Consider the following 23,562-nt stretch of genomic DNA (forward strand, 5'->3'; position numbering starts at 1 on the left):
CATGCTGGCCACATGACCCGGAAGCTGTACGCCGGCTCCCTCGGCCAATAAAGCGAGATGAGCGCCGCAACCCCAGAGTCGGTCACGACTGGACCTAATGGTCAGGGGTCCCTTTACCTTTTTAACTCTGGAAAGAAGCTTGTCAAAATGTTTTAGACTATTGTTACTTTCCAAAACTGAGCTCTGCTTTGACCTTCAGTGAGTGTCAACTAAGGGACTGGCTCTTCAGAACTTCTTTACTGTTAAGTCAACATGCAATGGGATGGGAAAACAGGGACGAGGCACAAACACTGCCTCCCATTGCCATCATCTTTGGCCTACATGAGTTGGAGGGCAAACATGTGAAGTGGGAAGCCACTGTACTCATGAAGTGTCCCACATGTTTTAGATCCCTGGAAAATCCTTTGTGGCAAACATTTAACAGAAGATAAATATGTGAGATAAAAGACTGATATTTTCTAATCCACCATGTGTAACAGGGTCTAATTTGCCAAAAGTACAATACATCTGTTGACCACCATATATTGATATGGGATTGCTATGATGATTTGTGACAGAAACATCCACTATGGTTTAGCCCTAAGGCAGGGGGAGCGACTTGTGGCCAGATATGGTGGACTCCAACTCTCTTCAGACTCAGCCAGCTTGGCCAATGGCCAGGGATTATGGGAGTTGTAGTACAGCAACATCTGGAAGGTTGCAGGTTCCCCGCCCTTACTGTAAGTCAATTTCTAGCCAGAGTGTTGGGCTTGACAAAAGAAGTGAATAGTTCAGGTGCTGGCATTTCCTCAATAGGAGCTAATAGGCAGGAGATACAGAGGTCTCCTTGGACTAGGCAAGAAATTAGAGCTTGGGGATAGATAGGATACCTCTCTGCCACATTTACATTGACTGTGCGGCAAATCTGATTTCCTGCATGGCATATTTATATTCAGTAGCAGATGGTGTGGTGGGACTGTGCCACTTATTGAACATCCTTCTGGCCTAGTTGCTGCTGCTTAGTGGGACTGAGAGGGGAGGAGGCATGATGGTGTAGTGAAAACACACCTGCAGGAAACAACAGATTAACTTCACTGTCAGGTTTGCACCACATTGACTTTGCCACCGCCTCACCCCTCCATGCATGACTCGTGAAGAAACTCAACCAAATTGGGGGGAAAGATAACAGATCACTGTTTTCATTTCACATAGATCTGTAGATAACAAGTTTCCACTGCATTTGAGCTCACCGGAAACGAAACTAGAAAACGAAACTAACATTGAGAGTCACTGTGTGAGTTAACAGTATGTGGACTCAAATAAACACAAATGGAAAAATAAAAGTCTTTATTAGCAGCAAATACCATGATTAAGGCAACACTTTCCCCAGGCATCCTAATATTGGGAATTGCCACTGCCCTGTGAATGCTCAGTTCACATGATACGCTTCTTGAGGCTAATGTGAAATTCATGAAGGGAATTTTATATGAGAACTTAACTTTCAACTTAGAAACACATATTCCTCACTGGTATGCTTTTTCAAGAATCCCTCAGCCACAGCCCTGCTTTGTCTTGAAAGGCAGGCTCACCAGAAGCCATTTGATTCTCCCTTGGACGCAGCCTTCCTGAAACCCTTCAAACAGGCAGCAGGAAGAGACTACTGGCTTCCTGTCTGCTCCCAGATCCAGCAAAAGCTCCTTGGTAGCTCCGTCAGTAGAGTATGAGACGCTTAATCTCAGAATTGTGGGTTCGATCCCCATGTTTAAATGGAGTCTCCAGGCTGACTAGAATCCTGAACAGGAGCACTCCACGCTGCAACATTTTGTTGCAGATGTCATATTCCCTTGAGAAAAACAGTACAGATTTGCTTAATGCTTGTAAATTCTGTATTATAATCCGAGAAGAAGGTGGAGAAAAGGACAGCCCTTGGTTTTTAAGTTCCATTTGATTTCTGTTGAAGTTACTTTTGAGTAAAATATATATTGAACTGCAGCCCAACAGTCGTCCTCTAGATGCAAGCACCATAATCCTGTAACTGAAGTATTGCAAGCATAGCTGAGGGCTACCAAAAGCTTTTCAGCCATGGATTCTAGTCTTTTAACCAGCACCATAACTTGTAACACAGGACAAACTTTGCTGATTCGTTTTTTAAAAACTGACTGGGTATTTGTCGGGTCGTCCCCTAAAGACTGGGCGACTCACCTCTTTAAAACACTGCAACAGCAAGGGAGGGTATAATCCTGTGCCTCTCACACCGTTGTTTCAGTAGTCCCTTCATCCCATCTCCTCTCCCAGAAGTGGTGCCAGGACTTTAGGGCCTCACTCTGCAGACTGACCACAAGGGCTTACAATAATGAACATTACCATCTAACTACGGGGCCCTATCAGACCACATCTTGGCATCTGGAGGCGGCAGGATAAAACCAGAGCCTAAAATTATTTAACTGCCCTACTGTCTCCAACTACAATGGGGACAAAGTTACAGCGCTGCTGGCAATAGCAGACAGAAGAGGATGGCAAGAGGAGGGTCAGTAAGGGCAGAAGGCTGGGTGGTTGCATCCTCTCTCAGTGCCTCGGAGCTTATGAAGGGACAGGCACTGCTTTCGGAAGAAGACCCAGCAAGAACAGTGCTCAGGCAGTTTGGTGTGTATGAGAGTAGAGGCGGTGAACCTCAGTCCCGGGGGCCAAATACCAGGGCCAGCCACCCAGGTGAGGTGAAAGCGGCAGCTGATCCCAATGTAGATTTTTATTCAGGGCCAGCCCACTCATAAGATCAAGCGAGTCAACCGCCTCAGGTGTCAAAATCCACAGGGGCAGCTGTTCCCAAGGTAGATCTTTCTTCCTCTCTTATTCCTGATGTAGATCTTTCCTCATCCTTTCTTCCTCAGCAGGGAAGGAGGCACCATTTTGGGGTCTGCCTCAGGTGCCAAAATGTCTAAGGCCAGCCCTGCCTCCAACCCTCTACATCTGGGCTCTTAGGACCCTCCCTAGGCCGTGTCTGTTATGTACTGAAGTTCTCACCCTGGGCCAGCAGGGGATACTGTAGATAGTTTTCACTCAGGTCCACATATGCAAATAAGGGATTGAAAGTGACATTCAGTGATTGGATAATTACAGAAAGTGGTTACTGTTGCGTTGTAGTGGCGCTCTGTTTAAGCAGGCTGGCTGAACCCTTCAGTTCAGTTCTGTTCTGGCCTGTGAATAAACAAGAGCTGTTTGAAGAATCGCTGTGTCATCTGATATGTTCATCCACAACTTAACAGTGTCCCCTCTCCTCTCCTCAACCACACTTTTCACTGGCCACTCTTTGTCCTCCTCAACTCTTTTTGCCTTGCTGGCTCTGTCCATGAACTCAGATAAGGCCTTCTTGGTTGGAGAGACAGCGCAGGTGGGTGTGCAGTGACCTCTGACTTCCATATGGCTGGAATGTAGCCTACAGTAAGAGCCACATCTATTGTTCCGAACGCTTTTGCATCTGGTCCCAGGCGACTCCCGGCAGGTTGCCCACAGCAGGCTGCAACCCCGAGGCTGAGAAAGGTTCCCCACCCCCCTTTCTGTGGTGATTTCCAGCTCATACGCAAATCACAGTTCCACCCACATTTCTCATGGCACTTGGCTTTCAGTGGCTTTTGTGGTTCATCTTGAATACAGACCCTTCAGAAACCCACCCAGCCCACCTTTGGCAAATGACAGTTTAGCTTGTTCCAGCTATGACAGTGCACATAAGTGCAAAGGACTTGCTTCCTGGCACAGATTAACTGGAGAAGTACGGTACTTCTAATTGTGTTTTAAGGATGTTTGTGTCAAGTTTCAGGAAACTGTCAGGAGATGAAGACACAGGTTTTCAGGAACCTGGTCTTTAAATGTCACCTTGAGACATGTGGAAGGTTGTTGTTGTTGTTGTTGTTAGACTAGTAATAATATTAATCAGGCTGTGCCAAACTAGTTGAGCTCTATTTGTTCAGTTACACCAAAACAATGTTAGGCTTTAATCACCTGTTTTGTTCACTGTCAGCTGTAGTTCCATTGTTGAACAGTTCCCCCATGTTACCAAACTCAGCTTACAGAGACCGAAAGCAGAGATCTGTCCTTTTTTGTGCATTGTTTGATCCATAAATTGTTATTTATTTTCCTACAATTTAGCAAATTCAGTTCAGTTTCATTGCAACATTCCCTTAACATTTTGACTTCCCATCCTTACTTCCATGACATTTCTGTGCAAATCCTTCATCTACCACCTTAAACGTAATACTTATTTCTATAACATATATCCTACATTACATTCCTTTATCATTCTCATTCCTTTGCTTATATTTGCAGTCCTGCCGGCGATTTCATTTGACTATAGCATTTTCTCAGAGTCTGAAAAGGATCTCCACTCTTCCACAAACATTTCACCTTTTTTGGTCTCTTATTTTTGCCGTCAGTTTCGCTATCACCATACAGTCCAATAGTTTTAAAGTCCATTCCTCTTTTGTTGGAATCTCTTCTTCTTTCCATTTCTGCACTTACGGAATTCTGCCTGCTGTGGTAGCATACATAAACAATCTAACCAACTTTTTGGGACCTCTACCCTGTATTATTCCCAAAAGAAATGTGTCAGACTTTTGGGGATCACAATTTTAAACATATTCTTCTATTCATTATGTATCATTACAAAAGCCTGTCGCTTTTCTACAAGTCCACCACATATGAAAAAATGATCCTTCAGACTGTTTGCCTTTCCAGCATTTACTTGATATAGTCTTCTACATCTTGGCTAGGTTATTAGGTATTTATTAAAATACCACCTGTATATCATTTTCAAGTTTTTTTGCATTTATTAATCTGGAGTTATGGAGTAATGACTAGAATAACCCCTTTACTTTGAGGGAATCACCCTTCTCTGTACACTGACTTGGAACTGTCATGATTTTCATCAGATCAGGCCCATCATCTGAGGTAGTGGGACTCTCTGCAAAACTTTGCTCCACTTGGTTTCTGCTGCATGACTGCTGCCACCTTGTGGAAATTGGGCTACTAGCAACTGGAGAAGATGCCAGTTTCTTCACAAGGCAACTTTTAAAATGTGAATAGGAAGTCTTGCCTGGAGTCTGTTTAAAACAAAAAGCAGTAAAGTGATAACAATGGTGATACATAATAGTTTATAAAGTTGCTTATATTTATTAAACACACTATAAATTAATGGATTAGGTTTTGTGCAGTCAAATATTGTTTCAATACTTATGGTTGTTGTTGCTATTATTATTTATAGATTGGTTCCAGAGTAAGTCTGCACTTACCTGGAAATAAGACCAATTTAACTCAGAGGGATTTACTAGCCTGGTATAGAAACTGTGCTGTGAGTTAGCGGCATTTAGGTATCAGTGAAATAAAAGTGTAAAGCCTGACAGGATAAGAGCCCTATTTGTCCCAGTGGGAATTAAGTGCAACTAACATTGGTTGCAATCCTGTATCTACTAACCTGAGGATAAGCCTCTTTGAACTTGATGGGACTTACTTCTGAGTAGACATGCCTGTGCTTCTTTGTTTACCCTGGATCCAACCTACGCTTTCTAACTGTTCAAGGTCCTTTACATACATTCTCGTTAACATTAACAAAGCGATTTCTGAGAATCAGATTATGCCCACTAGTTCATTTGCCAGATGAGTAGACCAGTTTCTAATGAAACCAATCAAGAGAAGAAGAAGAAGAAGAAGAAGAAGAAGAAGAAGAAGAAAACAACAACAACAACAACAACAACAACAACAACAACAACAACAACACACTCTAATCCCCCACATAACCATAGATCAGATGACAGTCTGGGAGAAAAATGTGGGGGAGAAGGAAAGCGAGAAGAAAATATGGTTTGTTGCCAAATTGTAAAACAGAAGGCATTGCATTTAAATGGAAAAGGGGATCTAAAATGCTGACTTGCTGTCAATAAATTTCTTCTAAAGAAAAAGAATAGACCAGTTTCCAGACCTTGCAGCCTAGACTTTAGGCAAAGTCTGGGCTTGGGGGGGGGGGGACAGGACACAGCCTGCCTTCTGGCTCCCTCTTCCACCTCCCTTCCCAAGCTCCTGTGAGTTTTGTGTTTCAGCTCCTCCTTCACATTCCAGGCCTGCTGAGACTTCCTCCAAAATGGAGCCGCCTCTGCCTCTGCCTCTGACAGCGTGTCCTTTGAAAAGCTCGAGGCTGAAAACCAGGATTTTAATCATTTTCTTCTCTATGGTTTTGTTCACAGCCATACTGGGACTGCTGCAACTAAAGTACTTAAAGCCCAAAGTCAAAGACTTTTATTCCTTTGAAGTGATGGATCCGAAAGGCAGGGCCGTTTCGTTGGAGAAATACAGAGGCAAAGTAAGTGACACGTATTTTGTTTCTGAAATCTTTGCATGGAGCTATTGTCTTCTCCGTGCATAATAATGACATTTTACGTCCTTTGAGATGCAGGCTGGTTGTAAAAAACAACAACACTGTGAATGTAGATTTATTTTAGCAGTTAGAAGAATACTGGGAGTGGGAATCCAAGTCTCCTGAGTAAAAAAAACAGTTCATAATATTTGCTGGTGTAAATGGAGACGTTCTAACTTCCAACAAAGTAGTTTCAGCAAAGGCAAGGTTTCTCCTAATATCAGATGCAATGAACATCTAGCACAAACAGAACGGGATCTGTTAGACTTGAATTCCCATTAGCCCCAGCCTGCACGGCCAACGTTCAGGGCAAATGGAAGCTGTAGTTCAGCAACACCTGTTGAACTACAGGTTTCCCGTTCCTGAGCTAGCATCTACGGGGGGGGGGGCTGGTGCCTTCCTGTGCTGCTTGTGAGCCTTCCAGAGTCATCTGGTTGTTGTCAACAGAGGGTCTGATCCAGCTGGCCTCTTGGTCTGCTCTAACAGGCCTGTTTTTTTGTAAGTCATCAAAATGATTCTCTTGTTTTATTACAGAAGCTGCAAACGTCTGCAGAATCCAATGGCTAACTATTGTGAAATGCAAACAATTGATGAGTTTGATTCTTGGACTTTTTAATAGTCCCATTTCTTTTTTTAAAAAATGCATCTGTTACTGTGAACAATTGTTTTGTAAACATTAGGAATAATCTAGCCAATGTATTTCGGTGAATTGAAGTCGTGCTAATGGTTTACATAATCCCTGCAATTTCTCCAGAGTAGGGGAAAACAGTCCTAAGCAGTAATCACTGGTACTAATATTTTCCTTCCTGCAATTGAAGAAGTTTACTTTGTGGCAGCCAGTGGCTAAAACAATGCTGAGTAGATGGATGGCTGTTTTTCTGCAATTGAAGCTTAGCTGAACATGTATACTTTTCCTACATTTAAATAGCTGAGATGGTCAGAATGTAAAGCCATTTTGTTAACCTCGGCATAAGCAGTCTCTCATCCTCTTTCTTTCTCACTGCCCTGTTTTCTGTCTCCCTGAAGGTGTCTCTGGTTGTTAACGTGGCTAGTTACTGCCAGCACACAGAAAAAAATTACATCATGCTGCAGGAACTGCATAGGGAGTTTGGACCATACCACTTCACAGTGCTAGCCTTCCCCTGTAATCAGTATGGGGAAACGGAGCCAGACACAAGCCGGCGGATTGAATATCTTGCAAAATCAAATTACGGAGTCACTTTCCCCATTTTCAAGAAAATAAAGATTCTAGGAAGTGAAGCATCGCCAGCGTTTCAATTTCTAATAGGTAAGCATGTACAGCGTTACCTCTAGGGGGAAAGTGGACAGGAAAACAAACAAAATGTGGACACAGAACCCAGCTTCCCAAGAATCTGGTTTTTTTAAAACCACCACCAAGATTCTAGCCCTTAAGATGAAATCCTAACCCCACTGAATTGAGCAAAGAGGAGAGATGAGCAGAGATGTGGAAAGGCAGCTATGGATTGTGTGTTGATCAGCAATAACGATTAGCTCCAGAAGCCTAGTTTCATATTACTGTAATTCATCAGGAGGAAGAATTTGGCGGTCCAGAGAATCAGTGGGAGCTAAGCACATCATTCCTATTGATACCAGTGGCACTTTGATGCATCTTTTGGAGGCAGTATGCTTCAGAATACCAGTTTCTGAAAACGGCAGTGGTGGACCGTTGTGAGAACAGGAAACTGGATTAAGATGGACCACTGGCCTGAGCCAGCAGCTGGGTCTCCTGTCATCTGTCAGGGATTCTTTAGCTGTGATTCCTGCATTGCAAGGGGTTGTGCTAGATGACCCTTGGAGCCCAACCCTACAGTTCTAGGATTCTAACATTCTTCTGTTCTTATAAGGGGGTTTTGTTTTTGTTTTTTTAATTTTTTTAAAAATCTGAATGGCACCCCTTCTGCTTGCAATACAAACTAATCTTGTGTTGTTCTTGCAGATTCCTCCAAAGCTATGCCTCGGTGGAATTTCTGGAAGTATCTCATCAACCCAGATGGGAAAGTTGTGAAGTTCTGGAGACCCGAAGAGCCCATAGAAAGCATCAAGCCAGATGTAGCTGCTCTGGTTAGGCAGATCATTTTGAAAAAAAGAGAAGACCTTTGACAAAGCTGATGTGCCTTTTGGATTCCACAGGGCAACATCTCTCCTCGGCTCTTAGTACATTCCTGCTTAATAATGGTAAAAGCTGGACATGCAGTGGTTTTTCTTACTGGATAAAATTTTGGTAGCTTTCGACAGAAAACTCTTCTGTTTAAGGAACAGCTCTTAAACCATCTGAGCAAAGAGAAGGATCGGTATGCTGTGCACTTCACCCAACTGAGCCCTGGATCTGGCCTATTGTCATGGATAATGGGAATTGTAGTCCCATCTGGAGGACCACATGTTCTCTACCCCTGTCCTAGACGAATCAAAATAAGGTATTCTTTCTTTCCCAGCAGGTTACTTAAAACACCATTTTCCAAATAACTCAAGTAACACTATTTAACCCAATAATGAAAGTACAGTGTGAGAAATTGTCCTGCCATTGAATCATTCTGTTTAAAGCTGATAAAATCTAGTATTTTATCAACAACAGCAGGAAATGCATGCTCCATTGAGGGTGGGGTGAGGTGGAAGAGGGGGGATAAAAAAAAATGTAAATAGTTTTTATGAAGAAGTTTTATTTTTAAAAAAGAGATAGAATAAGCCAAGTCTGTTTGGAGTGTTCTCTTCTATACACTGGTTTCCAAAATAATTTTCTATTACATGATGCACTATCGAGTAAACTGGAGCATACTGCTTAAGGGGGGGAAAGAGGGAAATTATAATTTTCCTACATACTAATAGCAAATTCAGTCTTGTGAGTGTGGTCACTTAAGAAACCAAAGCACCACTATCCACATACAAGAGGGAGGTCTCAGCAGGCTTGGAAGAACTCCAGAGTTTACAGAAATAACCACCTAAATAGTTTTTTGTGGAGGGGGGGGAGACTCCTAAGAACCAGACTGATAGGCCTGAAGGACCAGATTTGACCCAAGGTTCCCCATCACTGCTGTAGTACGACCAAGAAACAGAATTATGGAATGCGACCTTAAAAGGAGGCGGGACTTCTGGTGAAAAGAGAGGTGGGGCAACCGTCAGTGTTTAGCGTGGCAAAAGTTCCGTCTTACATTCTTCTGGGGGCCACACGGACAGGAACTAGTTTGGTGGTCAATATTTGGGGCCCCCAAATGACGAGAGCAGGTTCAGATTCTACTCCAGTAGTCACTCCAAAAAGGAACCTTTACAAATGAATGGACACCCTTTATCCCTACAGTTCCAGTAAGAAATGCTGACTTTGGGGAAACTGTTGCCATGATGTCAAAAGCTTCCTTAACACAGTCCTTTGCTGACAGATATCCTGCATGCCCTCCCCTCCACATCCCGTGGTCATGGCAGGCCAATCATAAATACCAGTGTAAGAGCATAGCAAGTTTAACCATTAGTAAGTTCTCCTCTGCATACTACAAAAAAACAAACAAACTAAAAAGTGTAATAATTGTTTCTCTACTTTATTTTGCATGGAGAATGGTAGGTTACCAATACAGTTCATATTGGGAGTCCCATACAAAAGAATCCATACCTCAGTTATTGGGAAATATTGATCATCCACCTGTGATGTTTGTCTCCTGTGCTGCTTGGTGTCAGTCATGTCCTGTATAGATAAGGATTATTTGGGCTTTTGGTAAACTCAGCAGTTCAAACATTTCACCCCATGCTGTTTGAACAGATGAAGTTAGCAATTGCTCAATATCACATTCTAATACAGTGGTACCTCAGGTTACAGATGCTTCAGGTTACAGACGCTTCAGGTTACAGACTCCACTAACCCAGAATTAGTACCTCAGGTTAAGAACTTTACCTCAGGATGAGAACAGAAATAGCGCGGCGGCAACGGGAGGCCCCATTAGTTAAAGTGTTACCTCAGGTTAAGAACTGTTTCAGGTTAAGAACAGACCTCCAGAATGAATTACGTTCTTAACCCGAGGCACCACTATACCCTGCTTGCTGAAATAGTCTATTCAGAGAGGGAACATATGACAAACCTCCCACAAACCTCAGCATGATGAAAGAAGGTGTGGAGGTGGCTATGGAATTGCCACACTTCCCTGATGTCCCCATGTTCATGCTACATCAGAAGGGGTTATGTTGGTGTACCGATGTACATGTCTAAAGCTCTTCCCAAGTTGAGGAAGAATCCTAAATGGCAATAGGGGAGAAGATCCTCCTTGTATGGTATTCATACATTGGTACGTGATTAGAACTCCTTCTGAAGTTGTTTGAGCTTGCAGGTGTCAAGTGGGAATATTTTTGTTTATTTATTGAATTGATATCCCACCTTCCTCCCAGAGTGGCAAACAGAGGCACAATTTAAAAGCAAAGCAGAAATGTTCTAAAACAGTTAACGCATTATTAATGAAATAAAATCTAAAAGCAGCTACAGTTTAAAACATTCTAAAAGCAGTTGAAAATATTCCTCCACCAATGATCTTGGGGTTGCCAGGAGTGTTCCTCAGCCACCAGATACCTGGGTAAACAGGGATTCCCCCTGAAAGTTAATAACGATGGAGGCAAGAACACTATAAAACACCTCACTGTGCAGAGTTGTACAGTGGGGTTGGCTCACACATTGAAAGATTGCGTGGAGAAGATTGTGTGAACTTTAGTGTTGAAACATGAGGCTCAAATGTGCATTGAATCTCTCTTGCATATTTTGTACATGTGTGAAGGGTAATGCAGACTAGAATGTGGAACAAAGAATGAATGTAACCATTGCTGGTTATAAATACTCCCATTACACACTGGGAACAATTTGCACGTGCAGAAGAAGCAGAATTTCAGAACAGCAGTGACTTCTCTTGTAATAGACACTTGCACACCCCAGTGATATGGGTCCTCCAGAAGTCTTTAGCATACAGTCTGACTGAGAGTTTCCCCTTTGTATATGACATTGCTTCTGAATGCCACTTTTCTGAAATCCCTTGATCCTTATAAACATCCTTGGCATTGAGGAGAGACAGTCTTAAGTCTGCTTAATCTACCAAGGATGTGACTTATCTTTGTGCCAGAGGATCTCAGGGGCTAGATCCCCATCTCCTGCGTTGGACTCCCAAAGCCACAGCGCAGAGATGGAAAACTTTTTTCCCAATTTGAGGACCACATTGCCTTTTGGGGGATGCATGCCAGTAGGTGGAGCAACAGGTGTGCCTCTTAATCTTTATAAGGTAAAGGGACCCCTGACCCTTAGGTCCAGTCGTGGCCGACTCTGGGGTTGCGGCGCTCATCTCGCTTTATTGGCCGAGGGAGCCGGCGTACAGCTTCCGGGTCATGTGGCCAGCATGACTAAGCCGCTTCTGGCAAACCAGAGCAGCGCACGGAAACGTCGTTTATCTTCCCACCGGAGCGGTACCTATTTATCTACTTGCACTTTGACATGCTTTCAAACTGCTAGGTTGGCAGGAGCAGGGACTGAGCAATGGGAGCTCACCCCGTCACAGGGATTCGAACCGCCGACCTTCTGATCAGCAAGTCCTAGGCTCTGTGGTTTAACTCACAGCGCCACTCATGTCCCTCTTAATCTTTGTACAGTAGGCTATATTCCAGCCATGCAAAAGCCAGAGGTTTCTACATACAATTCACACAGGCAAGCAAGAGGCATAATTGCAATTCAAGGACACATTCCAGCTGGGCCAAAACACTCAAGGACATCACAGAGCAGGACCTGGGGAGGGGGCACTGCTTGGGGGAGCTGAGAGGCCTGGAGAGCGACATTTGGCCCCCAAGCTTGAGGTTCCCCACCCCGGCCATTGCTGTTATTTCTACTGTTATTCCTTTCTTCCCTTTCACCATATGGCAATATATTCACATCAGCAGACAAGCTAGTCTGGAAGAGATGAGTCAAGCAACTGGCCAGAGTTGGAAAGAACAGGGAACAAATACATAAAAGCCGACAGTTTGATCAGAAACAGACTATCTTATTGCAAGTTTTCACAACGCCGCAGGCACTGGTGGGTTTCCCCAGCAGTGGCTGTTAACGATCCTCTTCCATCAGAGACAAATGGAAAGCATTTAGCCTATGACGCATGGTCATGCAATGATATGGAAGTGTATTTAGTTGCTGGAATAGGTACAACAGCTAACTAATAGTACACTGCCAAGCCATCACACACAAACACACAGAGAGAGGTCAAACGGAATCAAATGGATATGCCAGGGTGAGAGATGCTACACGAAACGACATCTCTTGTTAAAATAAACAGCTGTTCAGAAATAGTGCACGCTTTTAGACCAGACTTTGTAAACCTGGTGCCTTCCAGCTGTTTCAGACTGCAACTCCCATCACCCCCAGCCAGCACAGAGGCTGGAGCTGAGGGAAGCTGTAGTTTGAAACAGCTTAGAGGGCACTAAGTTGGCAATGGCTGCTTACAAGAACCTTTTTATGGCTGCCCAGTGCAGAAGTAAAACAACATGGGATAATGAAAGGAATATTGTAGAGGGCATCAATATTAGGTGTCCAGTGCCCTGCATATATGGAAATGGATTTACTTTTAATGCAGTCACTGATATTGGGTAAGTTACATTCATTAAGATTAGATATATCCTAGTTTGCAGAACCTCTCAAGCACTTCAGGGTGACCAGACCCATTCATAAAAATCACTTTATTCCTTTATTTTACTGTTGCTCTGAACAACTATGCTTGAAGAAGACTGTTGTGACATTCAGAACTCTGCAAAGCAGCTAATGAGTGTGCTCAAATAATGCCAGAACATTTTCGAAGGTCTTATTATACAAACCCCTGCGGTTGTCCGATGATCACAATATGTGCCGTAGGCTGGCAGCTGAATGTCAGCTGGTGCCTTTCAGATATTCATCCAGCTAACAATACACTGCCATTCCACCACACACACAGAGAGACAGCTTCACAGCAGGGTCACTCCGACAACAGGGAAACTGGGCAGAGCTGCAACAGGCACCCTTGTTGCATAGCTTTTTTTATATGCAGGCAACACACCTCTTTGCCCCATCCTTTCAACTATATACATCTGTGTATGTATATAGATAGATTAGAACCCACCATTTTCTTCTGAATCATTTTAACTGACTTTACTACCTTTATATCGTTGCCACCTGCCTTAGGACCCCGTGATAAAGAGCGGGTAAGACATCCAAAATATAAAAATTAAAAGATATCCTGTTGTCAAGGTGGTTAAAGAACGGTTTAGTGATTCTGAGTGCAGAGCCAAGGCAATAAATCTGGAATTTTAAAGCACCTATTTTAAAGCTGGGCATCCCAGTAATGTTCACAAGAGGGCGCACTCCCATTACATTTGCGGTGTTTGGGAATGCAACAGTATGGAGTGCAACCAGCAGCTGTAAAACAACAGGTATCCAAAACAGCCAGCTAGTACTGCACTGCCAAAGCGGTACATTCCTGTGTTCACATTCAGCGTCTGCTCCTTCTCACATACAACACAGAATTGCTTCTACCCAGTGCTTTTTCCCCCTAAAAAATGTGTAGGGGTACTCTCATTTTGACTCAAGAAAATCACCACTTTATAGTTCAAATTAGGGAAAATAAATACAGTAAATGGACAAAAGTACCAAGATTCACAAAATGTTTAGGGGTATGCATACCCCTGCATCCCCCCAGAACAAAGCACTGCTTCTACCACCAAACATTCCCAACAGTAAATAGCCACAACCAACATTTATACACTGTTAACACATTCATCTGTTTTGGCTCCTAGAACATCCATGTAAGCTTATACTGGAGGAAAGAACTACTACACAATGCCTATCACTTCCCATACTCTCTTCCGGAGGACACAAAAGTGTTGCAGACAATCAAAAGTTTGCAAAGTCAGTTATGCAGTTTTATAAACACTCACCTTAGCCAGAATCTGCAAACTTAGGTTTCTGGTCTGTTGGAGGTTTGTCCCCAGAGTTCTCATTATTTTCTCCTAGAAAGCAAACAAACAGAGATGTTACAATAACGCTGTTCAACCTTTAGGTATCAGGTCTGAACTATGCAGATGCCAGTTCACATTCTTAGTGACTTGTAACAAACCATGTGCTGTGTTTGCCCAGGCCTAGTGACCTTTCGCATACACCCTCCCCTACATCTCATGGTGCAGGGGACAGCATTTCTGTATAGGGTTTTGTAAAAAAACAAAACAAAACTACCCATCCTAACTAATCTGGAAGCACATATTGATTGGGAAAGAGAATGAACTTCTGTGTGGCTGTGTAGCCTTCCATAACTTGCAATTTATTGTATTAGAATTAGATGGTCCTTATTTTTAAGGAGCGCCGCATACACCCTAACAGACCCATCATAATAATAATTAGAGGCACTGACCTTTATTTTCCCCCGTCTTGGCCTCCAAAGGTTTTCTAACACAGTGATCTAATGTGTGTTTGCTCAGGAGTCAGTCCCACTATAGTTTCCCCCTAACATCATGAACTAATGTGGGTGTATTCAGAAATGAGTCCCACCATATTAAACAAGAGATTTCTCCCGAGTCTTATGTGCATAAGATTGCACCCTTAATAGGTGAAGTTTTAATTAAGGCTGAAATCCTAACCTCATTTGCGGGGGGGGGGAGAGAGAGAGAGAGAGAGACGGAGCTCCACTGAATTCAAATAAGACTTATTTCTGAGCAGACACGGGTAGGATTGCAAAGCTGGCCAGTGCTTAATGCACTGAGCATTCAGATCACTCTACTGAGTGTTGAAATTAAAATTTTGCAGGATATATATGTAAAAAAAAGTAAATAAAAGATAGCAACAACAAAATAGTGATGGGGGTGCGGAGAGAGACTGAAGGACGTAGATTTACCCACAACACACTTTCATCCGTCTTGACCTTCCGGGCTGCGAATCTTTCTAACTTCCACTCCATCTCTGAAGAGGGGCTTGCTGGCTTCTTACTTAGCTAGCTCTGCTGGAGCTGAACAATCGCTTCTCTTTCCTGATCCGCCCCCACTAGATGGAATCCTCTCCCCCCCCCCAGGCTAGAGGAATGAATGTTTCCAAACAACTAGAGGAGTTTCTGATCTTGCCTGCTGCTTCTCAAGAGGCTCTCCCGAGGCTGCCTTATTCTCCCCCTCCTCCGGTCTATGTCCACCTGCTGCTTGACTCCGCAGAGAACCCCCTTGCTGCGTTACCCTATTCCCAATCTCCACTGAGGTCTCTCCTCGGTTGGAACCATTTAAAGAGACAGAACAAGCGGCAAGTAGAGCGGGAATCCCTTGCCCGGACGCCTGATTGGCTGAACCGGTGTTCTGACGCAAGGAGGTTCCCTTCGTTGGAACTCGGCGGCGCGCAACGTTCGCCCAGACGGCGCGGCCCCCGCCTCCTCCACTTTCCCTTCAGTCTTTTCTTCCGATCCCGGGCAAAGCCCCGCTTCTGCTGCACGACGCGGAAACTCCTCCATTGTTTGCCGCGGGGCAGCGCGGGTAGAGCAGGTAACAGCAGCGCCAAAGAGCGCGGCGGCGGGCAAAGAAGCGCGGAAGGGCCTGGCTCGCCCCCTTCCCCAACCGATCTCCTGGGAGAAGATCCCTTCCAGGCTGTGGGCCCCGGGAGGTGGCTGGTGTAACTTGAGACGCGATCCTAAAAAGCCCCAACCGCGGCTGATTGGGGGGGGGGACGTTGTCTGGAAAGGGCAGCAAATTGTTAGTTCTTTTCTTTTCCAAGATTTTTATTGAACGTGATAATAAACACACAAGGACTGAACTTAAAAACATGAATACACAACCGGAGCACCAAAGAGAGGCACAGTCTGAGTTGTGCAAGGGGCAGCACTGAGACTTTGGGCCTCTCTGGTGTTTTATTGTGGGTGTAGCCTGCAATGTGTTCTTAAAGCAGAAATGGTGCATTAAATATTTTATTTTATTGCATTTCTATATCAGATTTTCCTCCAAGGAGCTCAAGGGGGTTCCATCGTTTTCCTCCTTCCCATTTTATCCTCACAACAACCTGTGGGGTAGGTCAGGCTGAGAGACTGTTACTGCCACAAGGTCACACAAGGAGCTTTGTGGCTGAGTGGCGATTTGAACTCAAGTCTCCCAGATCCTAGTCCGACATTGTAACTGCCGGTTGTGACAGAGCCATAGCGGGGGGGGGGGGGAGCTGAGGACACCATTGAAATTCTCAGCCTGAGTGTGTGTATGTGTGTGTGTGTACATGCAAATGTGCATGAGGGGGTGCCAAACTGGGTCTGTGACCCGGGTGAAATAAAGCCCAGTTTTGCTTCATTGATTTGTTCTGTGTTTGCTCTCTGGAGAAGTGCTGTAGCACAACAAACAAAAATATATAGGATTTCAGCAGGAAGTTACGGAATGTGCACTGATTGGAAATGAAGCAGAGTGACTGCCCCAGGCACAAGCAGTACTGAAAGTGTGATTGCATGTAACTCCCCCGATTGCCTCATGAGCCCAAATAATCATGATTGTGGGAGGGGCCTTAGAGGGGCCCTAAGGAAGAGGAAGGTGACAGGCAGTGCCAGCTCCTGGACTGGTTGTAAGAAAGCAGGCAGGTTGGGGAGCTAGCTGGGGGGAGACTGAGGTTTGTGGTGCAGGGTTCAATTAGCATTCACAAGGCTGGTTTCAGATTAAAAAAATTAGCAGGAGGACTGGGTGAATCAAGGGGACGACTGCAATCCCCCAAGGGTGAGCTCCATATCAAACATTTAAAAATTTCCCACGTAGAAACCAGAAATTGTACTCTAGTGGAATGTATGAAAAAGGGTATAAAGTAAAGCTGTGCAATAAAACCATGACAACAGAAACTGTATAATGAGAACGAATGGAAGTTTTATGCAGAAATTTTTATTTGATAGACATAATTTTGTATAAATTTTTGGTTCTTTTTCTTTTTTGTCTTTTTAATTTTTTTCTTTTATGTCTTGATGTGTTGGTTTTTTTTTTTTTGGTATTTAACTTTTCTATACTTACCTTCATTTTATGTTTGTATTTTAAACCAATAAAAACTTACTTAAAAAAAAGAAAGAAACTAAAAGTTGTTCCCTGATCCCTAGTTCTCTATGTGCAGGGGGTCTATACTCTGTATGCAGGAGCATTCAGTATTGTAAGAATCCACCCACTGTAGTCTGAGGTGGTATAATCCAAACATAAGGTACCCACCTCAATGAGAACTAGGCCCTTAGCCCACAGTCACAAACGGGAAGAGAATTGCACTTGACTCCTCCCTTTTATTTTAAAGAATCATAAAAGTTCATGATGATGTATATGCTGTTTTCATGGGGCTCCTCCTGGCTGTTCTCCCAGTCCAAATGGACTGATCGTATTTGCACCTGCTTAGCATCAGCAGCGCATCAGATGCTTCTACTGGGCCCTAAGAGTAGAAATGTCCAAAACAAGCTGGGAGACTGGGTCTGCCCCAGGGTAGTGTGTACTTTAATGAGTGTACAAAGGTAGAACTTACATTTGTTGCTCTAGCCACCTTTGCCTCTCTCTTCGCCCACTATTATGTGGACCTTAAAAGATTTCCCAGAAGGGACTGTGGCCCTCAATGCCTAGTCTAAACATATGGGGTGTGCACCTGATCCCAGTGCTACTTTCAGCTAAAAGCTGGAAAAATCAACCCTGGTGGCCCCTTCAGTCAAAGGCTGCTTGTTTCCAAACTGATGGGGAAATGTCAGTGGGTCTCATGAGGTTATCGGCAAACATCTTCCCAGAAACAATTTGTTTTTAACCCAAGACTCTGTGGTTTGCATTAATATACGTGTGTGTGTGTGTGTGTGTGTGTGTATATATATATATATATATATATATATATATATACACACACCGGTGTGTGTGTACACACACACAGGCACGTAACTCACCCCAAGCCCTAGGAATATGGTAGGGAACAAGGACAGGGAAATTGACAAGGCACACCTGTAATGACGAACTCCTTATGTGCTTATTATTTCAAATGTGGAAGGTTACCTTGATCACACTAGGGACCCTTCAGGTGCCACGGATTAGTCCATGATGAGTGACTCACCCTTTCTGACAAATAATGCTATAAAGACAATAATGGAAATGTCAGGATTCTTGCACTATGATGAAATATGCATTGCTTTGTCCTTTGTTTATTATGTGGGTAGTGTACAGTTGATTATGTCCTTAGGTTCTCGTTTCCGCGTTTTAAGTGCTTGACTTTTTGTAAGTGTTGTGGGACAACGAACTATAGGAATCTTAACCGGTTTTTGGAACAAAGTAGTGACAGTTTGAGGTTTGGGGGAACAGGGGAGTGTGGTTTTACACAGTGGCAGCTAAGAGACTGTACACAATAGAACTGGCCCTTGCTAACAGAGAACCACAGGGGTAGCTGCTCTTTACAATGTTATCCCTTTTTTGCCAGGTGTGTAAAGAGTGACCTGAGGGCAAGCTGTGGCCACTGTACATGCTCCTTTTCTGCCTTTGCCAATGGCAAACTCCATTTGCCCTTTCTTTCCCCAAGTGATAAGAAGAAAAGCTCTGACTGGATAGCAACTATTACATTTTACTCACCAGAAACGTAGAGGGAATTCAGGGCAGACGAAAGAAAGTCCTTCTTCACACAGCACATAGCTAAACCATGGAATTGGCTACCACAGAATGTAATGAAGGACACAGCAGTATTCTATGAACTACAGTACCCAGAATGCTTTATTGCAGGGGATGCAGCCTAGATTACCTCCAGTGTCAGAAACTTTGTCCTATGGTTTATGGCTGGTTATTTGTCCAGGAGAACAAAACCACAAACCTGGGTTCAGATGACACACTAAGTGACTAAGCTAAACCATGGCTTAGCTCAGCTCAGCACAGCAGTAGAATGACTGGGGAGCAGCAAAGCGGCCATGATCTCATCTCCAAGAGCTCGCACGTTCACACTAAACCATGGGTTGGCTTTACAGGGTTTGCGAACCAAGTCAACAGAGAAGCTCCTTCAAGGCCTTTCTGCCCACCCCAGTTTTCTGGGTCACAGGTATGATGGCCAAACATGTTAGGCACAAGCACATGCATGCCATCTCTGACAGCTGTTTCTTATAGTGATTAAGGATGTAATTTGGGGTGGGCAAGGGGATGTTTAACCCTTTTTCAATCCAATGTGTTTCCATTGTAGTTCCCCCTTCAACAGCCTGCCCTCCCCACAAGACTCAAGGCAGGTATTTGAAAAAGTTAACTTTTATTTGGAACCCTGCAGTTTCTCTGCTCCACTCCCGAAACCAATTTTCACTATGAGAAACAGCTGTCTAGATTTTTATTTATAGTATCTAATATGTAGTTTGGCATTGAGGCTGTGTACACATTACTAGTTTAAAACGTTGACAACATCTCTTTCTCAGTTCAAATCAAAGCTGTTTGGGGGAAAACACATCAAAAAGCAGTATTTCACAAGAAACTGCAAGATAGATACGGATTGTGGATAACGTCGTGTGTACACCGCTTTCCCAACTAGCAGTGGGAGTGCACTGGGTGCAGTGTAAACAGGAGTGTGCATACCACCTGAGTCTCTAAGACATAACAGCAATTTTTGTCGTCTGGCTACAAACAGCATGACTCTGGAACTGTGCTTGTAACACTGCTTGGCACTAGGTGGTGCTGATTCTTTGTGTTTGACAAGATCACTACAATAAATGAAAGGGAATTTGGTGTGAGACTCGTTCCCTCCCCAATCCAGCAAATTACAATATAGAAATTGTAACAGAGAAACAAACCATTGCCATCCCTTAAAATGTATGCTTTGGATCTTTCCATGCTGTTTGCTCCTCTGTGGCCAGCACAGAAAAGCAGCCTACTAGCCTCTTGAGACGTTAGTAAAAAAGCAAACTTAGGTTAGTCGCTTTTGTGTGCGTATTTAAAGGGAGCCTCTTGGGCTTGCTGATCGGAAGGTCAGCGGTTTGAATCCCTGTGACGGGGTGAGCTCCCGTTGCTCGGTCCCTGCTCCTTCCAACCTAGCAGTTCGAAAGCATGCCAGTGCAAGTAGATAAATAGGTACCACTGTGGCAGGAAGGTAAAAGGCATTTCTGTGCACTCTGGCACTTGTCACGGTCCTCCATTCATCAGAAGCGGTTTAGTCATGCTGGCCACATGACCCGGAAAACTGTCTGTGGACAAACACCGGCTCCCTCAGCCTGAAAGCGAGATGAGCATTGCAACCCCATAGTTGCCTTTGACTGGACTTAACCATCCAGGGGTCCTTTACCTTTACCTATATCTGTCTATCTATCTATTTATCTAGAGATGTCCAACCTTACCACCAAAAATGTTTATCCTGTACAAGCCCAAAACCCATAAACTACCTGTATGGTTTCTCCCTGAACTGACCCAGCAGCAAACCAGCAAGATATGCTGGAGGTTGTCTGCACAGAGTTCCCTGATCACATCAGCACAGTTTTTCCCATGGAAGTAACTGATGAGTTTACAGCTTAAGTGGCCAGCTGCCCGGACATGTGCTGAGCCTGGAACTCTCCCCCCCCCCATACTCTATTGTGCTATTTTAAGAAACATCTCTCTAAAGTACCTATGTTACATTAAGTAGGTGCAAACAGATGTGGGAAAGGGACACTGCTTCACCAGATAACTTATCTGGAGGAGGAATGGTAAATGAACAGTCCACTGTTACAAATGCTTTGGTTTGTACCCATGGCAAACAGCAGCAATAATAATAATAATAAATTGCAGGTGTTCAGCTTCTGCTCCATGCTAGCATTGGCCAAATCTTTACCACATTTGCATCCTGCCATTCCTTCACAGAGCTCAGGACTGCATGTATCTGCTGCCTTGCAGGATATCTTCAAGAGAAGAAAGGGCTAAGGAGTAAACGCTACACAAATCCAGAGTGGAGTCCGTAAGACGGTTGGATGGCACCTTGTACGCCTCCTTCCGGAAACTCTGGCAGCCAAGCTGCTACCAGATGTATTGCTCTTCTTTCCTTTGGACCACATCGGCAAGGTCTTGTCATCTGGGCAGCCCAGGCCTCCATGCCCCAGAGAGGTCATTCTGCTGCTGGTGCAGCAGCAAGAACAGCACGGGAGGCATCAATTTCATGTTACCAGTTTCTGCAACCACAGCAGATGCTGTGATTCTCCATTGATTTGACTTCATCACCCCCACTCAGGCATACTCCATTTTCTCTCGAGGCAGATGGATGCTAACTACTAGCCTAAAGGAAACAAGGAAACGGGAGTATCTGCAAAGGGTCTGGAAACTAAAACCTTATGAGGAGCGCTTAAAGGAGTTGGGTATGTTTAGCCTGGAAAAGAAGAGACTGAGAGGATATATGATAGCCATCTTCAAATATCTTAAGGGCTGTCACCTGGAAGAGGGAGCATGCTTGTTTTCTCCTGCTCTGGAGGGTAGGACTCGAACCAGTGGCTTCAAGTTAGAAGAAAGGATATTCCAACTGAACGTTCATAAACACTTTCTAACAGTAAGAGCTGTTCGGCTGTGGAACAGACTCCCACAAGAGGTTGTGGACTGTCCTTCCTTGGAGGTTTTTAAACAGAGGTTGGATGGCCATCTGTCATGGATGCTTTACTTGAGATTCCTGCATTGCAGGGAGTTGAATTATATGACCCCCAGGGTCCCTTCCAACTCTAAGATTCTATGAAAAGAGAGGCAGGAATGACTTCTGTGGTCATCTAGCCAATTGTATTTTTTTAATCCTTAATTTTGGGTGTTGTGAATAGCAGTGATGCGTACACATTGTTCCCCAAAGGAGCTTTTTAGCATTATTGAAGGAATACTTAACGCAGAACATCAAACTTTCTGTTCCTTATACTTGAATGTCCTTTGTTTCACATGCCAATGGGAGTGTGTTGTTCTTCAGCAAGTCTGTCAATATGCAAACAGAAACTTTGACTGCAGTTAACAAATTTTGTGCTTTTATGACAAGCTTGCCTCATTTCTTTTTAGAGCGTTCCAAGTTTCGACTTCTTATGGATTTGCTTTTTTTCCCTGCATCGCATTATTGAATTGTCATAGTGGTGCTGTTCTGACTTTATTATGCTGTAAAGGCTTTTGGTTTTCACTCATTTAATTTATATATATCGTTAGCATTTATAAATCAGATTTCTGCAAATGCACACAAGTTATCATTCAGTGAAGTTTATGCACACAATCCATACCCACCCATGTGAGCAGCTCTGCGCAAGCCAATTTGAACTCTATCCCCAAGCCATTCTTTTTTACCCCAAAACTACTATTCATCATGAAACTCAATTCCATGCACTATTTTCAATAAGCAAAATCTGGAATTTACCTCTCAAAATAGGGTGGGTGCTTTTTTGCATTGTCCAAAAGAGAGGATAATAGAATCCTATAATGTTTGAAGGATCCTTGGAGGTAATCTAGTATTTTAGTAGTACTGTAGCTGAACCAATGTAGGGTATATTGTGTTGACCAGAGAGACCAAAATTCAAATCCTCATTTAGCCATGAAGCTTAGTGGTTGGATCTTGGACTAGTCACTATTTCTCACCCTAACATACCTCACAAGGTGGTTGTGGAAATAAAATAGGAAAAGATGATATACATTCTCCTAAACAATGTAAACCATTTTTTAATACCGAGGAGCCCCTACAAAGGCTTGAATTCCTGCTTGTAGTTCAGATTCTGTTTTCATTATTCCTCTGAATTTCTTCACTGGCCAGTTCTGAATGGCCACCTGCAGATCATCTGGGGGACTTCTGTTTAGGTGATGAGCCAAGATAATTTCCTTGGAAGATAGCAACTGAGTTATCAGCATATCCATCCACATCAGTAGCCTTGGCTCTGAAGGAGTTGAGTCAAGAATGGAAAATGACTCCTCCAGGTCCATCTCCTGAGCATTCATAATGGTGCAAAAGTAGGTCTCTGACTTCAAGTTCCAATATTGATGTCATTTAATTGTTTAGCTACTGAATCAGATAGGGACTTCAGGAGCTCAGACCTATTGCTGTCCTTTGTACAGAATCCAGCTGGCCAACAATTAAGGCAAGAGCAGACTGTGCTCAGTTAAAAGTATATTTTAAAAAATGTTTCTATGCCTATTGGATCTTTTCCTGCTCTGTGCTATAATAGTATATATAACTGGGTGATAACCAACTTTCCAAAGCAGCTTGTCAAAATGTTTTAGATTATTACTATTTTCCAGAACTGAGTTCTGCTTTG

At 43.6% G+C, this 23,562-nt stretch overlaps 2 protein-coding genes across 5 annotated transcripts; one reads left to right on the plus strand and one right to left on the minus strand.

The window, feature by feature from the left end:
* Nucleotides 1-4,694: 4,694 nt before the first annotated feature.
* CDC20B (cell division cycle 20B) lies at nucleotides 4,695-15,597 on the minus strand. Of its 4 annotated transcripts, XM_053408313.1 has the most exons (5): nucleotides 15,366-15,476; nucleotides 15,256-15,334; nucleotides 14,306-14,377; nucleotides 9,999-10,070; nucleotides 4,695-5,072 (listed from the first exon to the last, which is right to left on the minus strand). In XM_053408313.1, exons 2-5 carry the CDS (start codon nucleotides 15,316-15,318, stop codon nucleotides 4,827-4,829), a joined length of 453 nt encoding a protein of 150 aa, XP_053264288.1. In that variant the 5' UTR covers nucleotides 15,319-15,334; nucleotides 15,366-15,476; the 3' UTR covers nucleotides 4,695-4,826. The 4 variants fall into 4 exon arrangements, with proteins under 4 accessions (XP_053264288.1, XP_053264290.1, XP_053264286.1 ...); XM_053408315.1 differs by lacking the exons at nucleotides 15,256-15,334; nucleotides 15,366-15,476 and adding an exon at nucleotides 15,544-15,597; XM_053408311.1 differs by having other exon boundaries at nucleotides 15,256-15,476.
* Nucleotides 6,080-8,969, plus strand: GPX8 (glutathione peroxidase 8 (putative)). The gene is made up of 3 exons (XM_053408310.1): nucleotides 6,080-6,325; nucleotides 7,406-7,667; nucleotides 8,337-8,969. The coding sequence occupies exons 1-3, from the start codon at nucleotides 6,107-6,109 to the stop codon at nucleotides 8,498-8,500; spliced, it is 645 nt and encodes a 214-aa protein (XP_053264285.1). The 5' UTR covers nucleotides 6,080-6,106; the 3' UTR covers nucleotides 8,501-8,969.
* Nucleotides 15,598-23,562: the final 7,965 nt, after the last annotated feature.

Source organism: Podarcis raffonei, chromosome 11, assembly GCF_027172205.1.
Source record: "Podarcis raffonei isolate rPodRaf1 chromosome 11, rPodRaf1.pri, whole genome shotgun sequence".
Classification (NCBI taxonomy): domain Eukaryota; kingdom Metazoa; phylum Chordata; class Lepidosauria; order Squamata; family Lacertidae; genus Podarcis; species Podarcis raffonei.

Coding starts and splice junctions, on each gene's coding strand:
- GPX8 (XM_053408310.1), top strand. CDS start 6,107: ATGGAGCCGCCTCTGCCTCTGCCTCTGACAGCGTGTCCTTTGAAAAGC. Junction 6,326..7,405: donor TGGAGAAATACAGAGGCAAA/GTAAGTGACACG, acceptor GTCTCCCTGAAG/GTGTCTCTGGTTGTTAACGT. Junction 7,668..8,336: donor AGCGTTTCAATTTCTAATAG/GTAAGCATGTAC, acceptor TTGTTCTTGCAG/ATTCCTCCAAAGCTATGCCT.
- CDC20B (XM_053408313.1), bottom strand. CDS start 15,318: ATGGAGTGGAAGTTAGAAAGATTCGCAGCCCGGAAGGTCAAGACGGAT. Junction 10,071..14,305: donor GTTTGCAGATTCTGGCTAAG/GTGAGTGTTTAT, acceptor TTATCTATACAG/GACATGACTGACACCAAGCA. Junction 5,073..9,998: donor AATATTTCCCAATAACTGAG/GTATGGATTCTT, acceptor TGTTTTAAACAG/ACTCCAGGCAAGACTTCCTA.